Genomic DNA, 22,656 nt, shown 5'->3' on the forward strand with positions numbered 1-22,656 from the left:
CGTACCTCGTCTTCAATTTTATCTGCATCAGTTGTTGGTCGATAAGCATCCTTGTTGGGATGGAGAGCAGCCACGAATTCATAGTAATCAATATAACCATCCCCATCTCGGTCAAAAATGTCAGCAACAGCAGTCATCTCTAACTTGGTAGTAGGGAACTCTGGAGGAAAATTAATCACATTTTGGAACATTAACTAAGAGAAAAGGCTTACTTGGCTGGTTGGAGGTTATATAAATACTTCTTTAAAAGAATTTGTCTTTTTTTTTTTTTTCTGAAAACCAGTACATGCTCCCTTTAGAAAACACAAAAAGTTACAAAGAAGATAAACATCACCCCGAAATATATTATGGCACACTCAGAGCATGCCCCAGAACACACTCAGTTTTTGGCATTTTTGCTAATAGACTTATAACCCTCCCAACTCCCTATGCAATTTAAAACCAGAGACCTACCACTGAACTTCAGAATATACTTATTCACTCCACTATTGATAGGTTGGATATTTAGATTATTTCAGGAGACAGACAATTTGGAATAAATAGGGTGAAGTTTTTCTACATTTAGATTATTGCTTTGGGTTCCTCACAACTGCTTTCCAAGGTGCGAATGTTACAGTAACCAGAGTGACTTCTTAAGACATAAAGTGAACTACACTGTCTCTCAGATGGAAATCTCTGCTGGCGGCCCACTGTCTCTAGAATAAGATCTGATCCCTTCATGAAGGCCAACAACACCCCACATTAATAGTTGTTTTCTACCTTTCCAACTTCACATCTTACCAATTCTGAGGTCATGACACTCCAGCCATGTTAACCTCTGAGAACCTGCCAAGTTCATTCTCCTCTCAGCACTTTGTACCTGCTGCGGTTCTGCCTCTGTCTCTCCCCTGAAATCCTGATGTGGCTGAATCTTTACCATCACTTAGGTCTCAACTTAGGTATCACCTCCAGACAGGCCTTCTTGGGCCTCTATGTGAAGCAGCACACCTGTGAGATGTGCTTTGTGATCTGGGCAAGTCACTTAACTAAACGCCTCACTTATTCCTTTTGCTAAAAATACATGAGATCATACATTTTGTAAGCTTTTATACAGATGTCAGAAACTGACATTATGAGGGATGTATTGTACAACAAAATGACAAATATAATTAACACTGCTGTATGTCACATATAAAAGCTGTTGAGAGTAAACCCTAAGAGTTCTCATCACAAGAAATAATTTTTTTATGTCTTAAATTTGTACCTATATGAAATGATGTTCACTAAACTTACTGTGCTAATTACTTCATATACATAAATCCAATCATTATGCTGTATACCTTAACCTTATACAGTGCTGTATGCTACTTACATCTCAATAAAATTGGAAGAAAAAAAATAAATCTGAATTCCTATTGAACAACTGATACTGTGAAAAACTTAAAAAAAATATTTTATAGGCATATCTCATGTCAGTTTCTGGCATCTATGTAACAGCTTATAAAATATATGATCTCATTTACTATGCTTCAGATATCATCCCCTTCTTTTTACAACAAATTTAAGGTCTGCGCCAACTCCATCCATGCCAAGCAAGTTTATTGGCACCACTTTCCCAACAGTATATGATCACCTCATATCTCTCTGTGTCATATTTTGGCAATTCTTGCAATATTTCAAAATTTCCATTATTATTTTTATTATATTTCTCATGGTGATCTGTGATCAATGATCTCTGATGTTACTACTGCAAATGATAATGACTTGCTAAAGGCGCAGATTATGGTCAGCATATTTTAGCAATAAATTATTTTTAAATTAAGGTATGTACATCATTTTTTAAGGTATAACACTATTGAATACTTAATAGACTACAGTATAGTATAAACATAACTTTTATATCACTGGGAAACCAAAAATGTCTAATGGTTCTCTCTATTCCAATATTTGCTTTATAAAGGTGGTCTGGAAGTGAACCTGCAATATCTCCAATGTCTGCCTGTACTTAGAACTTCATTCACAATAGTTAGCTCCTTTTCTAAACCTTGAATGTGTTTTGCTTGCCATAATGTGTCAAATAAGACCTGCCTGTTTTAATTCTAAGCAAAATGAGGTCCGACTCCCCATCAAAACAATAGACCAATTTTAGTAAGCAGGTACATTACTTCTTCTCTAAGACTTCAGCTTTCACTTAAGAAAGACTTTTTAGCCAGAAATATAGCCTGCTTCGACAAAGCAAGTGCAAGGAATCTAGTTGTGACCTGGGTTTGGAATTGTCACTGGACTCACTGGATGCTAGAATGCCATCGATAAACTCCTGACGGGTTATCTTCCCATCCTGGTCCTTGTCAATTCGCCGGAAGAAATCCATCACCCGGGACTTTTTGTGATTCATCCAACGCATATACTTTTTCCTCCAGACATCGAAGTCAAAGTTGGCAAATTCCTTCAACTAGACAGAGATCAGAGGCATCAACAAGACCTACTGTTTTGGCCTTCAAACCTGCCCAGAGCATACCCAAACTTTCAGACATCCAGCAAAGCCATGCGGGCCTTTTCAGGGGACCAACAATGAAATCTCTGTGTGGCCTCTTTTGTGAAGGCACACTGGCTCCTTCACTTAGAGCCATGATTGTTTACATGAGCTGCGGTAAAATGGAGCAGTGAGAGAAACAGTAACTCAACAACCACCATGGAAGATACAGAGAACGCAGAACAAGAGTGGGTGGGGTCAGCCTTGCTTTCCCTTGGCATTTTTTTCAAAGGATCATCCCCTCAGATGTAAAAGAATGGATTCTACCCCGAAGAGAAGTCCTCAGTGTGCCCCACTTATGTGGTGTTGCTTTGGGATGGCGCCAGAGGGAGTGAACTGCCCTCTGATTCCCACTGTAAGTATTTGGTCCTGGTGGACAGCAGCAAGCCTGTGCAGTGGACAAAGTGATGCTGGGCTACTTGCACTATGCCAGTGACACGGACTCAGGATAACTCAAAACAGTGCAGCGGTTTTCCCCCTGGTCTTTCAAACTCCAAAGTTGGAAGGAATGGGGAAAAAAAAGAAAAAGCCAAAACCAAAAATGCTGAAAACTCAACTGGATCTACAGAAATAACAACAAAAAACACAGAACACTCACTTCTGGGCATAGCTGCTTTGATGTGCACAAATGAAAAAATATAAAAGATATTAGAAATTTGTTTTAGAAACTAGGAAGTGAAGTACTATATTTTTCAGACCAGTTAATGATACTTCAAAATAGATTTGCTTTTTATAATCTACTGAAGAATCGACAAATAACAGGATTATAAAAAAACTACTCATTTCATAATTGGGGAGTTTATATCTTTACGCAAAGGGCTCAGTAACAGTCATTTTTTGAGACGCTCCACAACTGGCGGTAACTTTGCCAAGCTAGGCTCCTGATTCTCAACCATGGCCGGGCGCTAAGGAGGATGGCGCCACAGGCCGGACCCGCCTGGACTGGCTGACAGCCTGCTTTCCACGACCAGTGCTACAGCCCATCAGTTGTTAGCTTCCTCACATGGGTCTTTCCTCCCATGGGGCCTGCAGGACTGAGTCCTGGTCTACACTGCTCTGTTGCTCCTCCTGCAGAAGTAGTAGGTCAAGGCACACGGGTCAGTACCCAGAGCCTCCGAAGGGCTGTGTTTTGATAAGTCACTTCCCTCCAGGGACGGCTGCCCGGCGGGGCCTCACCTCCTCCAGCCGGTCCAAAGCGTCGTTCAGCTTCCGCTGCCGCTCCAGCGCCAACAGCCACACCTGCTGCCAGCGCCCAGAGAGCTGGTTGATCCGTGGATTTTTTGCTTCAGACTGTGAGAGGATTGGCATGGGAGGAGGCGCAGGCTGACTCAAGGACTTCCCTGAAAGGAAAAATAATCATTAGATTAGAAAAGCTGGTTTTGTCCATTCACAATGAGAAGGTGCCATCTGGCTGAACCTAAAGGATCTGCACAATGACATCCGGTCAGTAACTGAGGAAGGAAACTCGGGCCCTGGCCGCACTGAGGCACGGAAGCAGAAACGACTGCTGCTCGTCCCCCAGCCAACAAGTACCTGTCTCACACTTTCAGTCGGTTCCGCCCCACTCTGCGGACCAAGGAAACACAATAGTTCTACAGGCGCCAACTTATTTTAGGAAGAAACTACTAAAACCAATGTAAACAGTCAGCGCTGATGACTAAAATAATCAGAAGGCCGCTACAAATGAATCAGCTTAGCCACCCCCAAATTTCACACCAATTCAAAAAACTGGAGTCTAGCTACTGTCTAAGAAAAGTGAGTTTCAAAAACGGATTTTCATTCCAATCCCATATGGTTTTTGCAATGCTCATCCTCAGGGAGCAGGAAGGACGCCTCCTGCCCAAGGGCTCCACGTACTGCCGCCGCCGCGGGACTTCTCCATGAAAGGCGCGTGGGCTGGCTCCAGGATCTTCCTCTTGTACGTCTTGGTGACCCGGTCCACATCAGGCTGCTTGCGAGTCATCTCCTCCATAAACGTCTGGTGAACACAAAACAAGAAACAGTTGAGAGTTTTTTGGACTAAGACGGAAATAGGCAACTTCTTACTAAAAGGGCTAAGCCTGCTACAAATGGATCACTAGAGATGCCTTTATACATGGCCCCACTCCTTTCAAGAAATATGATGAGTGAGGCACATCATCAAGTACTGGAGGCCTGAAAGAATAAGACATGACTCTGAGTATCAGAAGCTCATGGCTGAGTGAGGAAACCAGGCCAGGCAGAGCAATGAGTGGTCCCCAGGTCCCCAGAGCAGGCCTAGGATGGGCACACACAGCCCAGGTTGGGCAGGAAGGCTGCCTGGAGGCTGGTGCCTGAGCTGCGTGCTGAGCAATGAGCCGAAGACTGGGGGCAAGGTGGCCCCACGGAAGCCTGAGAGTGGAGTGAACCAGGGCCCTGACCACTGGCTGAGCTGAGGATGCCACTGGAGGAGGGGCAGGCAGCACAAAGGTCCAGGGAGGCCTTGTGTCAGGCTGAGGGACTGGGATTTTATTCTGAAAGCAATTGGCAAGGGGGTTACAAGTGGGTGAGCAACTGAAGGATTTTGATCCAGAAAAGAGACACCAACAGATATCTGTCTTAGAGCTATCGCTCTGGCCTCAGTGTAGGAGGCAGGACAAAAGATAAGGAGCTGGGTGGAGTGGCACAGAAGTTAGGAACCTAATGCAGTAATTGAGGCAAAACACAGTGAGGTCCTAAGCCAGGGCAGGAGAGGAGCCGCCATGCAGCATTCCGAAAGTAGAACAGGTAAGACCCAACAACTGGCTAAATGTAGAGCTATAGAAAGAGAAGAAATCCCAGACACACAGCACAGGCTTCTGTGTTGGGTGACTGAGTGGATGAGGAGCGAGGAGGCAGTGTGGAGGGAAGGGGGGTTAGAGCCAGGGCCAGGAAGCAAGGCTGCGGTGAAGTTTCAGAGCTGTTTCTGGCTTCCTGTGTGTGCAGACGAGGCAGGAGATATGGAAACCCTTGGTGTACAGGTGCTGGCTGAAGGTGAAGGCTAAATACCTTGGGTGTGAGAAGAGGGTTAAGAATGGAACTTTAGGGAACAGCAACATTAACAAGTGCATAAAGGAAGGAGAGGGCTTCCCTGGTGGCTCAGTGGTACAGAACCCACGGCTAATGCAGGAGATATCGGTTTGATCACTGGAGAAGAAAACGGCCACCCACTCCAGTGTTCTTGCCTGGGAAATCCCATGGACAGAGGAGCCAGCCCAGTGGGCCTTAGTCCATGGGGTCACAAAAGAGCTGGACATAACTTAGCGACTAACCAATAACAAAGGAAAAGAAACCAGCTAAGAAGACTGAGCAGCAATGGTCAGACAGATGGTGGTGGTGGAGGGGGGTGGGGGAGAAAGATGGGGGCTGGAAGGCATAAGGAATGAGGGGTGGGATCAGATGGGCGAGGGACTGGCCTTGATGCAAGAAGATACTCTTACTCAGGAGAGGAGGGGTCAGTGTAGGTGAACTCCAAGGGAAGCACAGGGCAAGGTTAATCATATCTGCTGAAAGAATTCACACCCAGGGCATTACTAAGCAAGAACTATACCTGCTTTCAGTGTAAGGTATCATGGCTAAAAACCACAGTTTTAACAATGGTTAACAAGTATTTGTCTCCTAAGAACATATGGTATATGAAGATAGCTCAAGAGTTTTCCTCCATTCAGTTTAGTTCGGTGTGTTGTCTGGCCCATCTCTGGGTTCATGTAATAAATATTTCTGTATCCAGGTGTGATGGGATAGGTCCCAGGTAATGGGACCATGGTGCAGAGGCTAGTCAATAGAAACCAATAGTGAAAAGACCCAGCTAACTCATGCCCGGAATCCCCGCCCCACGAAAACTTCGAGAGAGTAAGCATGTTTTAAGCTGGTGAGTCTGCAGGAATATGTTCAGCAGCCATTAAAACACGGACGCACAGAGCAAAGGAAATGGGCTCCATGAGCCATGCGGGAAACCTATGACCACAGGACGTGGTGGCGGTACCTGGTGCTCAGCAATAAGGGCCTTTCACTCGGTCGATGTTCTGAGGGATCGGATCCTGATCCCGTTGAATGAGGGTGGTCTCGGCCCACTGGATCCATGCCAGAAGTTCTTCTAAGAGCTCGGCGTTCGCCACCAGTTCCGAAAGGGCAGCTTCGAGGCGCTGCTGGTGCTGCTTAGCCCACGTCAGGACCTGCGGGGGAGGGGACCCACTGGCTCTCAGTCAAGCACATTCCTTATTTTCAAAGCCCCTTTTTGTGTGAGCCTAACAATGACTTTTAGGGAAAAGACCACCCAAGCAGTCAAGAGGCCTCACTCTTGCTCCAGAGACAGAGCTGGAATAAGAAGCCTGTTCCCCTGAAAACAAATGCAGCAGACAGTCTTAGACACAGAAGGTCCCTGGAAGGAGGAAAGGGCATGGCATGTGTCCACTGGACGTCATCAAGGAACGTGTTACAATACCAGCACCGTCCTTTCAGGTTTCTGCACATTATCAAGAAAACAGTCACTGCTAAAATGCTAATAACCTGACTCCTGTTGAGCTATTCAGAGTGAGTGAAAGATTCCTTACATGGGGGATGGGACACTTGTGGTCTTCCCGTAAACCTAGGGACTCACCTCCTCAAAGCGTGCCCGGATGATGGTGATCCAGTGCTTGATGGTGGTGATGCAGTCGGGATGGCAGACCGCCAGGATGACTTCTCCCATGGCCACTGCTGTGTTAACATCCACTCGCTTTTCTTCCACTTTCTTCATGAATTCCTAAACAAACAAGATTTGAAACCTTAAACCTACTCTAGCAGCACTGTTAGTTTAGACTGAGAGGAGAAAACCACTTCAGTGTTTTTTTTTAACTGTGTTGACACAGACCTCTAAAGTATGTATTTAGGTGTCTCCGGCATTTTCTTTCCAGTTCTCACAGGTGTGGGAAAGTAAGGGACTTATAGAAGAATGATTTTCAGTGAACGAATGGTAAGGACTAGAAACACAGAAGCTGACCTCCTTCCTGAGTACTCCCTCTTTTTACAAATTCCTGTTTATATTCATTTCCATATGTATAAACGGTACTGGACAAAAGTAGTGACAGCTACAAAACACTACAATGTTTTAACAATACCTAACACAATGAATCACAAAACCAAGAGTAACATCTCTAGGTGGGAAATACAAAAATTAAAAAAGGAAACACTTCCCATCTCCTTAGGACAGTCACACTGAGGCCCCAGACACCACATTATACCCTGCAGCTTGGTGAGCAGCTCCGGGGGCACAAATCAGTCTTGGAGCTGGTCAGGGAGGAAGGCCACGCAAGGTGTATGCGGAGGGGTGGGGGTGGGGTGTGCGTAAAGCTAGAGCAGCCCATGTTTTCCTCTGGTACGAACACCAGCTGTTTGACTTGCTTATAACCTGCATGTGCCACTTTTGCAAAAGACGAGAGGATGAGTGGTCTCTAGGGGGTCAGAAAACCCACATGTCATTTCCCCATGTGGGCAGTGTGGGGCCCCGCACCCTGAGATGGATTACCTTGTGAGTGTCAATGAGAGACTGCAGAGCTTCAGTGTCATCGGGAAGCGCTCCCCGAAAGCGTAGCGTCTGCTCAGCTTCAGAAAGCCACTCCAGAAGCATGTGGATTGTGTCCCGAAACTCTTCTGCCTGAAATAACCAAGCACAAGAGCCTGATCTCTCTGTGCAGCTGAGGTCCCAGACAAGGCAGCCAGAGAGGGGTCTGGCCTGAACTCACTGGCCTATCACAGGCACCTAGAGGCTCTACTGAAGCCCCCAAAGGTCATTTTTCATCTCTGCTACTTTGAAAATCAACTGGAGTCATGATTTCTCTAATACAGACGTGCTAAATGTTCTTGTAGAACATCTAGAACATCAATTTTTAACTCCTTGTGAGACTGGCCGGAACCGATCCTGACAAAGAAGCCAGACTGGCTTTGCTCAGGCCCCCCCGGTGCTGTCTGACCTGCTTCAAGGCCTGCTCCAGCCGGCTCTGTTTGCAGACGGAGAGTTTGCACACGGTGTCCCAGCGAGTGCTCAGCTCCTGGAGCTGCCCCTTCACCCAAGTGGTGTCATCTCGACTGTTCTCTATCAGTTCCCGGCCTGATCGCTTCAGGACCTGAACGGTTCCTGTTCGCTTTCCCAGTTCCTTCTGGAAAACCTGGAAAATAGAATTAGTTCATCTCACAAACGTTTTGAATTCAAGAAGTAAAACCAAAGAGAAAGTAGTCCTTTCCTTCAATTCTCCTTTGATAGGTTCTAATTGTGTGTCTTTTATGCAAATATGGAGGTGGGATCACAAGTGAAAAAGAAGCATTACAGGACACGGGTCCTAATGAGGCCATGTGACTTTGGATAAGCTGCTTAACCGCAGTCCCAGTTTCCTCACCTGTGATACAGGGACCATGCTATGCTAACCTCTCCAGAACTGTGGGACTTTTAAAATGGACTTTTATTGGGGTATAGTTGATTTACAATGTTGGGTTGGTTTCTTTTTTTGGGCCACACCATGCTGCATGTGGGACGTTAGTTTCCTGGTCAGGGATCAAACCCGCATTCCCTGCATTGGAAGCACAGAGTCTTAACCCCTGAACCACCAGGGAAGTCCCTGTTATGTTAGTTTCCGCCGGACAGCAGAGTGCACCAGTTATACATATACATACGTCCACTCTTTTTCAGATTCTTTTCCCATACAAGTTACTACAGAGTACTGAGCAGAGCTCCCTGTGTTATTCAGCAGATGGTCAGCTATCTATTCTAGATGTGGTAGTATGTATATGTCACCCCAATCATCCAGTTTATCCCTCCCCTCTTCTCCCTCTTGCTAAGAGCCACCTGCCATGTACATAAAAACCTGGTACAATTTCAAGGTAAGGCTGAATGCTTGATGCTGAAGCAGGAGAGCAGTATGCAGTTCAACATATAGGTGTAGATACTAAATGTTGGTATGCACGGTGCTAGCTTGCCAGGTTCACAAGCAGTTGAAGAAGCACTCAATTTCATTGTAAGAATCAGTGGAAAATGGATATCTTGAGGGTCTCCTGAATTTAAATCCAATTTGATTCAACTGAGACATTTAAGATTCAATTGAGACACATAAACAGGAAGTGGGAGGGAACCTCAAAATGAAGCTTACACATCGGCACATCTGAATCAAACCAAGTTTGGTCAATTCTTTGTGACTGATGCAGAATCCCGGCAGCAGTCTGTTTAAACACACAGAGCAAGGCGCTGCCTCTCCGACAAGCAGAGACACAGGCTCTTTCCGCCTTCCTTTCTAGGGAAGCCCGAGGAGGGCAGCAGGAGCAGAAGGCACACAGGGATGGGGGACCCGATGGCTTCGCCCTCCACACAGCCCGGATCTCACCCCCACCTTGTGGGCATCCATGAGGTTCATGACGAGGTCCAGGTCTCCGTGGACAGGCTGGTCCTCAGCCAGCTGTGGCTCCACCTTGTACAACCAGTCAACCAAGGCCTGCAGGGCGTCCATGAATTGGCCGGAAAACAGCAGGGCCTCCTCCAGCTTGTGCTGCCTGAGACAAGCACATAAGCCTCACTAATTTTAATGATCCTTTTATGAATGGCCCACAGTTCTGGCTGTTGAAAGGGAATACTGCTTGAACTCTATCTAGAGACCACTGTGTTAGAACAGTTAAAAATATTATAAAAAAGTGACTAAGAGATATGTAGGTAGGTAAACCACTCTCAAAAATGGATTAAGCACAGTTCAGGTGACAGGTGGAGATGCACTTCTGGGATCTCAAGAGTCCAGCTGCTATACACATACGCAAACCCTATGACCCAAGGTCTTTTTATTTACATTACACCACTCCAGGAGAGGGTGACGATTCTGTTAATGGCCTGGGGCCAGCAGTTCAACTCCTAACTCTCCATCTGTTATGAGACTCTAGGCTGTCTCTTTACCTCTTTGAAACTCAGTCACCTCATCTGAAAAATTGGGAGTACAAATAATATAGAGCTATCATAATGCTTACATAGCATAGTGGGTACAAGTGGATAAAAGTACAACTTTTAGAACTAAATCTCAGCTCTGTCACTGAGCAGCTGAGTGAGCATGGGGAGTCAAGAAACCTCTTCTTGACTCTTTCCTGATCTGTAGAAGGGGGAGGAGAGTACCCCCACCTCAGTGGTTGTTACAAGGATGACTGAGTCTCATGGTGGTTAAAGGAGATACTATATCAGAGGTTTCTGAAGAACATTCAACACGAGACAATCAGTGAGACAATTACTGGCATTACTAATTGGCGATTTACATATATTTATAGATCTATTAATACTATTGTTGGCTTGATTTTATAGGCTTCTCTCTTTGTAATACAGTAAGTTTCAAGTTTAAGTAAGATAATTTTAATACATTTTCCTCAAATTACTTCATAATTCATCACTCAATTAATTGGAAATACCAAGATGCTACTGCTACTGATGTATTAGCTTCATTATCATTTTTACAGAATCTGGTACTGTCTCCTGGTTACTTTTGGGGGACAATACAGAGACGCACGAAGGGGACATTCATGCTCACCTCTCCACAGACTTGCCACAAACAGTATCCCATTTGTCTCTGACTTCTCCCAGTAAGTTGTCCAGTCTCTGAGTGTCATCAGGGAGCAGCGTCTTCTCTTTCAGGGCTCTGCCTGTTCTAATTGTAGTGTCATATACAGGCTGTTTGCCACCAAGAGTTTTCTGGAACTCCTGTTTTCAGAAAAGAAAAAAAAATGCTGAAAGTCAGGTGACACTGAGTTTTCAGGTGGTGACCAGATACAGTATGAATGTCACTATGTCTTAAAATTAACAACAGCTTACCCTGAAGAAATTGGTAAGGTTCTGTTTGTGCCACATACACCAGACTTTTTCTAAAAGCCCACAGTTTTAGCTGGCTACTCCCACAGTCACTTTGTTTGAACTCTTATTTAAAATAAGCAGTTGTTGTGGTTAGACACTGTCTACATGCAAAATGGAAGGCTGGCTCTATGATCTTAACTGTTTAACACTAACTGATTAGTTTTCTTTCAGCAAGCTAAAAGTTTTAGCTTTTCCTTTTTTTAGCAAGCTACAAATGTCAGTGAATCCCAAGCTCAGGAATGAAGAGCAGTGAGCCAATGTACCTTATGTTTGGAGAGCTGAAGTTTAATTTTGTCTGGGTCATTGGATATCTCCAGTTCTGAGTCCAGGTGACTTTCCGCATCTTCCAGCCAATCAATCAGCTTTTTCCAAGCTTCATGGAACTGAAATTATTGAAGAAATAAGTTGTAACAGGAATGAACATGCACACAACACAGCACTTTTATCTCAACTCAACACGTGAAGTCCAAGGTTGTTCAGTAAATTGGTATCTTTCTTTCACAACTTACTTGTTTTGCCCGCTTTCTGGCATCATCCAGCGATCGCCCTCTTTCAATAGATCGCTGGACAACTTTCTCCCATCGAGACTGGACGCTAACCAGCAAATTTTTGATCAAAACAACGTCCTGTTTTTGGCTAAGGAACTTTAACTGATTGCCGGTTTGATCCAGCTCAATGATCTGGTCTCGATGAGCATTTACTTCATTAGCAAACACCTGAAGAGAAAATATTGCTGTTTTTAGACTGGAGCTAAGATTGAGGAGCAACACTTTCAATTGGTACTTGCAAAAGGAAGGAGGCACTGTAATGCCATTGTTACCTTATGCTCCTCTATCTGGGAAAGGACGGTGTTTAGAATCAGGCTGGGAGGAGAAGCGATGTTTAAACTCTGCTCTGCTAGAGTGAGCCAGTTGATAAATTCTTGCAGGGAATTCTGGAATTCTGTTGCCAGGTTGAGGGCCTCTTCCAGCTTTGACTAAATTTTCAGGTGCCATGCACACACACAAAAAGACAAGTACCAAATTCAGGAATTATAGCTTCAAGGACAAAGACGTGAATTGTACACCAAGTGAAAAGACTTCTAAGAAGGAAGCCTCATTTAATCAACCTCCAAACATGCCTTGTTTGCAAAGAAGGGGACATTTTGAATGCTAGTATCTGAAACTCAAGCAACTGTGCTTGGAAAAGCAAAGAGCACAGTTTACAGCTAAGTTGCTTTCTCTGCCATTCCCCACTTCCTGGGACATTAAAGAACAGGAATAAAGCCATTCAAGCCATTCAGGGACCGTAAGAGAACAGGCCCTTTAGTGGTGACAGCTGCAGGAATCTCCAACCTGCTTTGGGCAAAGTCTCAGTTTCCTTTAATGCCCTTTTTTGTGACATAAAAACAACTAACTGAAAAGCACTTCATTGTGATAATGATGCTCACTGCAATGCTTTCTGTTAAAATATGTTTTCAGAAAATATGGCACCTGAAAATGTCTGAGCATGAAACAGGCTTATGCTGCAAGCAACAAAGGCAATAAAGGTCAGAATATTTCAAGTAAAAATGTGACATTAGATGTAAATTTTTAGTCATTTTGATCTAAATCAGGATGACAAAAACAGTGCTTCAATCAGGATGCAGGCTATTTTTCCATGAATACAGCCCAATTTCAGTCTACAAGCTCCATCCTCAGAGACTTCCACCCAGAACATCTGGATAGATGGGCCTTTGCCTCTGGCCCATCTATCAGGCGGGCAAAACAGGATAATGACAGGTTGTTAAAAATGAATATATGCAGAATTCTCACAGAAAGAAACACCAGAAACATACCAAAAATGTTTATTACTATTAACTGGGTTATGAATGCTTTTTACCTTCTTCTTGGCATTTTCAGATTACTTCTGTAACCTAACAAATACTATATGGAGAAGGAAATGGCAACCCACTCCAGTATTTTTGCTTGGGACATTCCATGGACAGAGGAGCCTAGCGGGCTGTAGTCCATGGGTTGCAAGAGAGTCCCATAGGACTTAGCGGCTAAACAACAAACAAAAGCATTTGTAAAACCCACCCTATTCCCCTAACACCCCTATTTCCCTTCCTGACCCCTGCTTATCTTTGGGCAATGTCTCCAGGGTTCAGCCTGGCTATAGTTGGAGGACAGACTTTAATTTTTGGAAGCAGGGTGGTCTCCGAAGCCTCTGCAAAAAATGGCTGGAGGTGGCTGTGGCTCCACCCAGACCCCTCCCCTACACCTGGTCTAGTCAGAAAATAAGTGCCTGGTGTCTACTGGGAGAACAGGGCAGTGCTCTGGAGTAGGGCAAACTGAGGCCTGCCTGGACTGGCCATTCCAGCAGCCTAGGCCTTGCATCACCCGGGCAGGGGGGTCCCAGGAGTGCTGCTACCTGTCCCCACTCCTGTATCCAGAGGCAGGGCTTGACACGATTTCTGAGTGCCTCCTTTCCCCTGTGGGAGGGCATGGGCTGCAGTAAACTGCAGAAGGTGGCCTCCCACCCCATGCCATTCCCCCAGAGCAGGCTGGGAGAAAGGGGAGCTGGCTGGGCTAGACTAATTTCCTAGATGATGGGAAGTAATGTCAGTAAAAAACATCAGCTGCCCACCCCCCGCCCCAACACTACAATGAGTGTTTCAAAAATGCAGGCTCAATATAAACAAAAAAGTAGAAAAATAAAATCTACCTCAATTCTATCAAAGAAATGTTTAGAAGTCAATACACTGCAAGTTCTCAGATGGCAAGAAATCTTTCCACATCATTTTATCTACATAGTTTTTAGCAGAGCTTAATTTTAGCAATTCTGCAATGTACTGTTCTTGCAAAATCAAAAATAGTATCTTTGATAGCTAGCCTTCATTTGATCAGTTCACCAACTACAGTCGACCCCTGAACAACACAGGTTTAAGGGCATCGATGCTTTGAAAACTTGAAAATTCATGTGTAACTTTATAGTCAGCCTTCCATATCCACGGCTCTGAATCCAAAGATTTATCAACCAACTAGGGATCGTGTAGTACTGTAGACATATTCAGCGTGGGGGGGGGGGGGGCGCGCGCGGAATTCTGCACACAACTGGACCCGCATAGCTCAAACCTATGCTGTTCAAGGGTCAAAACTGTATTCCTCGAGGCTACCTGCTCCACTGTTAGGAAAACCCTGTAGAAACTTCCTGATGATGAGCCAGAATCTACCTCGGTTTCTTTAATGAATTCTACATTCAGTAGAAATTATAAACAAGAGCCCATCCAAGAATTAGCACACAGCCATATACTCGAGTCCTCTGCCCATTTTTCATGTAACAAAGTTACCAGACCCCCACACAAGAAGGATTCTAGTAAATTAATGCTTCTCTCAAAATGTTAATTTATGGGAGTATGTGATTTATTTCCTTCTGCCCATTCAAGTTCACAATGACAGAGTTCATGCCTTTATTGTTTCCACTCTACACCTAGTACAGTGCCTAGTACAAACATGCCTAATAACTATTTGTTCAATGGATACAGCCAATGGATTTGGACACATATTTAATGTTTCATTTGCCCAGCATAGAAACTGTGTGCAGGGGGATATCCTAAAACTCTGTATTCATAAAAAGTACTGTTTGGGGGCAAATGCCTTGATCTCTGATCACTTTTCTTTTGAAGACAATTTGATTTTTGAGGAAAAGTAGGACAAGGCCATATGATTTATTGTTCGTTGAGTTTTGGAAGTAGAAATCAAATTCTTTGTGAGGAATTATTCATGATACTCCCTGTATATTGTTCCTAACCTCCCATTCTCAAGTCACCAACTCCAACAAAACCTGTTTTTAAGTAGATGGAATACACAGTCCATCGCTGAGCAGTGCCTTAACTGGTAGATGCAGAAAAGGGACACAGTATTATAAATATTATAAAAGCAAGTAACAGCAGAAACTAGTAGCATCAATGCAACTTGACATGGATAGAAGATAGAAATGTAAAGGCAGAAAAGATGGCTTGATTAGCACAAAACCAATTCTGAGGATATCAGTTCTGCTAGCTTGTCACAGTGCAACTGGGTGTTAAAAAAATCCTCCATAGAAACTAGGTAACAACTGCATGCAATCATTAAGAAAACTCCTTAAACAGTAATCAAACTGAACTTTGTGGTGATACCTTTCTTTCTTCCATCTTACTGCTGACCACATGCCACTTTTGTTCCAAGAGTGCTACGCTCTGTTCCGTCTTTGAACCGGATCCCGAGTCATCACGGCTGAGAAGCATTAGCCTACCCTTGTCAAGCAGCTGATTATAAGTCTCTTCCTTGGCTTTGAGCTGGGAATAGAGCTCCTTTAAGAAAGGGCAAGAAAGAGGTCAGTAATGCCAATTTCCTCAAAGTCACCCACACACAGATTTACCAGCATAGTTTGGAAAAGCTGAGGAAGGTCTCATTTGGATTAAAATCCTTCCTTTTAGATTCAACTTATGAACAATTAGGGAGTAAAACCCACCATTCTTCCTTAACATAATTTTGTCACCAATAGAATTTTTTAAGGACCAGTGGCCACAAAAATGGACCCCAATAATTTATTTCTCCTTTTACTGAGGGATTTGCCTAGAACTTACATTGACTTTTGTTCTCGGCCACTATCTTGAAACATTGTCAGTTTCTATTGGATTTCCCTAAACTGCCCCCCACTAAGAAGTCTTTTTCTTTCTTTTCCTTTTTTTCCATCTTTTTTGGCTGTGATGCCTAGGCAAGCAGGATCTTAGTTCCCCAATCACAGATTGAACCTGTTGCCCCTGCAGTGGAAGTGTGGAGTCTTAACCACTAGACCACTAAGGAAGCCCCAGTAGCCTTTTTCTTAAATACCACCATGTCTGCGTCTATTTGTCTTCCTGATGCTCTCACTTTCAAATCAATATTCTCGTGTCAGACAATCTGATTAACTTGAAATTTGCCAACTCACCAAGGTATTTCTTGCCAATTCTCCCCTGCTGCTACTGCTGCCTATCATAGGATGCTAGAAACCTGTATATACACACCTACCCCCAAGCACTATACTATCAGTAAAAGCATACTACTTGGTAGACTCCCAGATACACATGTCTCTGTGACTTCAGAAAGGAGCTACTGAATACGGGATGCCTATGATCAACTTCAAGAAATCTATTACCATGTGTGTATCAAGCTGTTCCCTAGCTGTTTCAGGAAGTCCTCCTGTGGGCTTCGATGCAGAAAGTTGGGTCTCCATTCTAGTCAGTTCCAAGAGGAAATCTTCAATTTCACTGTGGAAACCCTGGGCCTTTTGAGAAAAGACATTAGGAAGGTCAGTAGTCAATTCTAGTTTCCAAAGTAAACTCTCTAAATGATCACACAAGGAATCTTTAAGGGAGGAATCCGGCGCTGCTCTCAGGCAGGGTTGCTCTGTTGCTGGATGAGCACGGGGCCAATATATTATTTTTACAACTCAGCAGAATCCTTCATGCTTCGCTGTAACAGAGACGTCTGAGACAACCTGATGAACTGACTAAGATAGTGCTGAATTTGGATATGGAGGGACCTGACTTGATCCAAGAAAATAACTTGATCTGAGAACAAGGTTTGTCACCGCAAAGATCTAACTTTGAATAGGAGATGGAGGCACTGGACCACAAACTAATCCAAAAAGAATGACCCAATTAAAAGCTGTTCTTTCCAGACAACCTCCAGCACAGAATTGACCTTCCTCTCAAGGCAGATGGTTCTACGCCAAACTGCTTTCCTTTCGTCGACTTAGACGCACTTTCTTCCAAACGTTATGTGCACAGCTCCACGGGTACTAAGGTGGGCAGTGCATGTACCTGCTGCAGTGTTGACTGAAGCTGCTGCTCCCGCTCCTCTGTCTTCTGTAACACCGACTCCCAGCATTGGTTCATGGTTTCCAAACGGCTCCTTAAGCTGCTGGCATCGTCTCCAGCACTAGACTCAAGAAGCTCATTGCCAGCTTTGTTGACTGTTTCCACTGTGGCTTGATGGGCCAGAACGTCATTTTTTAGAACCTAAAAAATGTTGAACAACATAATTTATCTCTATAGATATCATTAAGCCTGGCTCTCTAAGGTACAACACAATATCAAAAAGCTTCTGGTGGCAGTACATGATTTCAAACCAATAGGCTTAGAGATAAAAAAAGACAATACTTACATGGTGCTTTGCGAGCTCAACTTCAATGACTTTTGGGTCTCCACTTACTGGTCTCTGGGCATCCAGCAACTCTTCAGTGTGAGTCAGCCAGCTCATTAGTTCCTCTAAGGCATGCTGGAACTGGCCAAGGGCCAAGAGAGCACCTTCCAGCTTATGCTACTCAGAAAACGATACGCAGGGAACGTTTGTTAGGAAATCAGGAGACAGCAGACAGTAGCCCACTTGATGTACTCTGCCATTTGCCTTACCTGTCTGTGAGCAATTTTCTCACCCAGGTTCTCCCAGAGGTGTTTGAGTTCTGTCAGGGGTTCTCGGATAATATCTCTGTCCGTTTCGTCAGTAGCTTTCTTTAACATTAGTTCACCCTGGTGATTGAGCTTCTCCATCTCAATTTGCTGTTGGTAAACTTCCACTTTGAACTCCTACCAAAGATATACTAAATGTTAACAGCACAACAAGTCTTTAAAAGCTAAAATGGGACTTCTCTGGTAGCCGGATCTGCCTGCCAGTGCAGAGGACACGTGTTTGATCCCTGATGTGAGAAGATTCCACATGTTACAGGGAGGTAAGCCTGTGCACCGCTAACAACTGAAGTCTGTGCTCCGAAACAAGAGAAGCCACAATGAGAAGCTGTGCACTGCAACTAGAGAGTAGCCAGCCCGCACTCGCCGCAACTGGAGAAAGACGGTACACAGCAACGAAGACTCTGCGCAGCCAAAAGACAGAACAACCCGCCCCCCAAACAAAACAAACAAAACCTAAAGTGAAGCAATCCTCCTTCAAAACCCGTTCCCAGGTACAAACCTTCATTTCATTTAACTGATCTTTAACAGTGTTGAGGTCAGTGCCGACAGGGGGCATTGTGCAGAGTTTAATCACAGTGTTATCTAGCCAGTCAAACATAGCCTAAAAAAAAAAAAAAAAAAAAAAAAAATACAAATAAGCAGTCAAAAAACAAAAATATGAGAAGTCACGAGACAATTAGCATGATCTCTGCTAAACAGAGTTAAATCAAAGTACCTTGTGCTGTTTGTGCTCTGAAGTTGGGGAAAGAGATAAGAGATAATGATCTTTACTTCAGTAATACAGGGACTTAAGAATGAAGCCAATATGACTGGAATAATGTCCAAAATAAACTACAATCTGGAAAAACTAAATATGAAAAAATAAAAAACCAAAACAAAACACTTCTCACAGCCAGCTAGCAAGCCCACGATGTGCCAAAGCTATTGTGCCGAGCTGTGCTTCAAGATAACCTGGGTTTGGAATTTCTAACAAGCAATGACTTTGACAGCAAGGCCGGCTTCACTCTATAGCCTCCGTGAGGATAAATTATATGACCAGTATGCAAAGAAAAACATGGTAAGAAGTCTACACTTCTGATGTCAGAACTTTCCTCATTAGAAGTGGAAAACTGGATAGAAACACAGGACGAGCACCGACGGTTTGAGAATGCTGCAGTCCCGTGAAGGTGACCCACTCGTGATGGATAGGGAAACCACGGCACCTGTGTTTCCGTGGTGGTCGCGCTTGGCCTCTCACCTGAAGAGTGTCCTGGTACTGCACAGCGGCTTGCATGGCATCCTCAAGCTTTTCCAGCCTCTCTCTCCATGTTCTGTTTAAGTTCTCCCAGGCATTGTTCATCTAGGGGAAAAACAGTCCATCAGATTCCCCAGTCCATCCCACTCTTGGTGTGAGTCCACTCACGTTCCATCTGAAGCCCTTGTCCACTTCTCCACACCTCATCAATGCTCTTCTTCACTTCCGGCTTCTCAGTTTCTCCACAGGCAAAAATCAAATCTGCTCCAAGGATTCGAATAAACTCCAATTCCTCATGCAGACCATCTGTCTCTTCCTTAATAGTCTATATGAAAATTAACAGAACATAAGCCAAAACAGAAAGAGGAACAGAACTTCCCAAACTTTGCAAATGTAATTTATACCCCATCAAGAGCAGATGGGGTATATTGAACAGAATGATCAATTTCATTAAAGTCTTTCAGTGTTCTCAACATTTCACTCATCTAAATAGTGGAGCTTCACAGTCTGGTTATTTTTCTAATACATACATCAAATATATTTTTAAATATTAACATTAAATATAGAAAATATTTTTATTATATAGGTGCAATGAACTTCAATAATTTTAGCAAAGGTCTACAGAGATTATAATCTATAACAGAAGTCTATAACAGAGAAGTAAATCAACAAGGATGAAATAAGAGTGTAAGTCACAAATTTAAGAGCTGGGAGATGAGCAAAATAGGAATACTAGACTATATAGTCCTGAAGAAAGTCAGTTCTGTGCCAGATTCTAAATATTGGTTCATGGATTGTCAATGACAGAGGTAAGGAGGTGGAAAACGGACAACATAAAAGACAGACATAAGCGAAAGAATGCAGAATATCAAGACTATCTTGGCTTGTCCTAAATGGACAAAATGAGGTGAGAAATGCATTTAATAAAAACTAGGCTCCACCCAAATGCTAAACAAACGTTTGTCAAAGTGTGGATGGTAAGTCCAGAGTTTATTTTCTTTTCTACTTTCTATTTTTCTACAATTAATCGAGAAATAAGGTACACCAAAGTGAGGACTAAATTCAGAAATGAAAGCAAACCTGATTTTTAAAGCACGTACTAATAATTTGAATTGTTAAGTTTAAAACTGATGACAGAGCTACTTTTGTGTGATAGATGTGCTCTGTATCACAACTGGTGATTGCATGTACCTACACAAGTGGTAAAGCCTGTACATTAAAAAAAGAAAGAAATTTACTGTAATGAGGTCCGCCCCCACCCCCCCACCCCCCGCCAAGGTATAAAGGCATACTATTAAATTTAAAAAAAAAGAAAAAAACAAAAACAACTTTTAAGGCACTCAGCCTGGCTAAGTAGCTAACACAACATACTTGGATAAAGTGCTTTCCTGGAAGAGGTTTTGTTTTCTTACCTCGGCAGCTTCAACCTGTTGCTTGATGATGGATGGGTCAATGCCAGGGCTTTCCAAGTCATGTACGATGTCCTGGGTATCTTTGATGGTGGTGAGGAGGGCTGCCATGTCATACCAGAACTTCTCTGCTAGCTCAAGGACATCAAGGAATTTAATTTCTCGCTCTTCCGCCCGAGCTTTGATGTCCTCCCAGAAGAATACCATCTGATCCAATTTGTCCTGGATTTCTGAGAGGGTACAGGAGAGTGAAATAGACTTCTCTAAGGACTGAAATCAATATTATATCTAATCCTCATATTTTCACTGAAATTATACTTTAAAAGGCTCTAAAAATGTATTACTGAAAGAGAGTTTTCTATCTTAGCTTTATTATTTCCATATTCTCATTTTCCACTTGTGTTGGCCTCCCACATAAAGAGATCACAGAGGTAATGTGGAAATGAGTTATCTGTTATAAAAGTATTGCTAAGATGCTTATAAAGCGGCTTGGATAAAAATCCTATTTCTAGTATTCTGTGTGAAACCTGCTATGTTTCCCATGGAAATTGTATAAAAGGTAGTTATGTTCTTCCCACTGTTGGTATAGCAGTTTCCTCATATTAAGGGGGTAAAGGAGCATTTGTTTCCTGGCCTGGGAATCTAACTACCAATTGTAATCTTGTTTCAAAGGAGAGATGTGTTTTGAATTCTAAATGATTTGTAGAATACTCATTACTTGGGTACTGCCTTTGCATTCAATGAAATACATCTGGTGGGATGCTGGAGGTAACCACAACCTAGAATTTAAGATTTTTTAAACAAAACTATTAGATTAATCAAGCACCTTTTGCAGCCAGATCCTTGTCAGCTCCTTGAGATCGCCCAATGAGTTCTTCTCCACGGCGCTTCAGGGCCTCGAAGGATGGCTGCAGTTTTTCCAGCTCCACAGTGGCACTCTTGTTGTCGCTGATGCACTCTCTGATCTTGTCCACTTCGGCAGGAATCAGTGGTGGCATTCGCAGGCGAGAGGAAAGATTCTCCAGAGTTTCCAACATGGGCTCAATTTTATCATGGAACTAAACAAATATTGGACCATCAGCCATCACAGCAGGACTGCATCACACTTCTGGGGTAAACGTTAGGGATTAAGGCCAGTGTATAAATTCACTCCTGTTTAGGATAAAACCCGGACTAGCCCTACGACCGTCAGGTGTTGGCTGTGGCTAAGAAACTATTTTGGGTACAGCACACTAGAGCTGGACCATCAGAAAAGTATTTGATGACTCAAAAAGCTATTACTTAATATACCAAAAATCAACTCACATTGTTAATGGTGCTGCAATAGTTTCCCTGTTCCAACTAATGTGATGAAAAAGGGACAAGACTATGAAACCAGTGAGAGTCAGTGTGTCGACACCTCAGATGACAGCTGCATGCAACAGATTAGACCAACAAGTTAGATGCCCTCCACCACCTGGGTAAATGGATGGGGAACTCAATATGCCACAGGACTTGGAATTTAAAAGTACCACGGCATGCAATTCAACAACCCACCAGATGTAACAGTGAGAAAGGAAAGTGTTGGCATGATGAAAGATAATTAGGGAAGGTCAAATCTAACCTTATTTTAAGAGAACAACTACTCTTTCCACTTTTCTACATATTTTATAACCTATCTATAATTGTAAAATTTTGATTTATAATATGAAGCAGAGAGGGGAGAAAAGGGAGCAAAACAGGTAAGCCTGTCCCCTAAAGCCAACTCTGGATTCACTAACTAGAATAAGGCTTACCAATTGTTAAATGTCCTAAAGGAAGTACCACGGTAAACAAAATCCCTTCCCATCACTCCCTCACTTATAGGTTATGCCCCAAATGAAACTGGCACAATAGACTGCATTAATAAAATTTATACTGCTAAAGTTTAGGCAAGTTTCCTTATAAATAACCCTCTCAATTCTCAGCTTCATAAGAACACCCTAATCCCAATGGGGGTGGGTACCTTACCTCTGTAATCTGTAATGGTGGGCGCAGTCAACACAACAATGAAATGTGACGATGTGGGGAAGACAGGAGCAGGCAGCAACAACACAAAGTAACACATTCCACAATGTGAGTGAGAGATGGGACGGAAGGTGGGGGGGAGAAACTTGAGTAAGTACAAATATTAACCAAGAATATTGACTAAACATAGGAATAAATTACCCAGACATAACAGTA

At 43.4% G+C, this 22,656-nt stretch overlaps 1 protein-coding gene across 1 annotated transcript in view; it reads right to left on the reverse strand.

The window, feature by feature from the left end:
- Window positions 1–22,656, reverse strand: part of MACF1 (microtubule actin crosslinking factor 1) — a 338,082-nt gene that overhangs the window by 17,949 nt on the left and 297,477 nt on the right. The window contains 24 exon segments of the mRNA XM_070468372.1: window positions 6–160; window positions 2,269–2,431; window positions 3,689–3,852; window positions 4,370–4,490; window positions 6,495–6,518; window positions 6,520–6,684; window positions 7,110–7,253; window positions 8,016–8,144; window positions 8,461–8,655; window positions 9,868–10,027; window positions 11,038–11,207; window positions 11,621–11,740; window positions 11,867–12,073; window positions 12,178–12,333; window positions 15,496–15,669; window positions 16,497–16,625; window positions 17,164–17,361; window positions 17,507–17,662; window positions 17,755–17,928; window positions 18,311–18,412; window positions 19,049–19,150; window positions 19,248–19,370; window positions 20,458–20,684; window positions 21,281–21,512. Of these exon segments, the coding sequence (XP_070324473.1) occupies window positions 6–160; window positions 2,269–2,431; window positions 3,689–3,852; window positions 4,370–4,490; window positions 6,495–6,518; window positions 6,520–6,684; window positions 7,110–7,253; window positions 8,016–8,144; window positions 8,461–8,655; window positions 9,868–10,027; window positions 11,038–11,207; window positions 11,621–11,740; window positions 11,867–12,073; window positions 12,178–12,333; window positions 15,496–15,669; window positions 16,497–16,625; window positions 17,164–17,361; window positions 17,507–17,662; window positions 17,755–17,928; window positions 18,311–18,412; window positions 19,049–19,150; window positions 19,248–19,370; window positions 20,458–20,684; window positions 21,281–21,512 (3,690 nt within the window).

Source organism: Odocoileus virginianus, chromosome 5 (genome assembly GCF_023699985.2).
Source record: "Odocoileus virginianus isolate 20LAN1187 ecotype Illinois chromosome 5, Ovbor_1.2, whole genome shotgun sequence".
In the NCBI taxonomy this organism is placed as follows: Eukaryota; Metazoa; Chordata; class Mammalia; order Artiodactyla; family Cervidae; genus Odocoileus; species Odocoileus virginianus.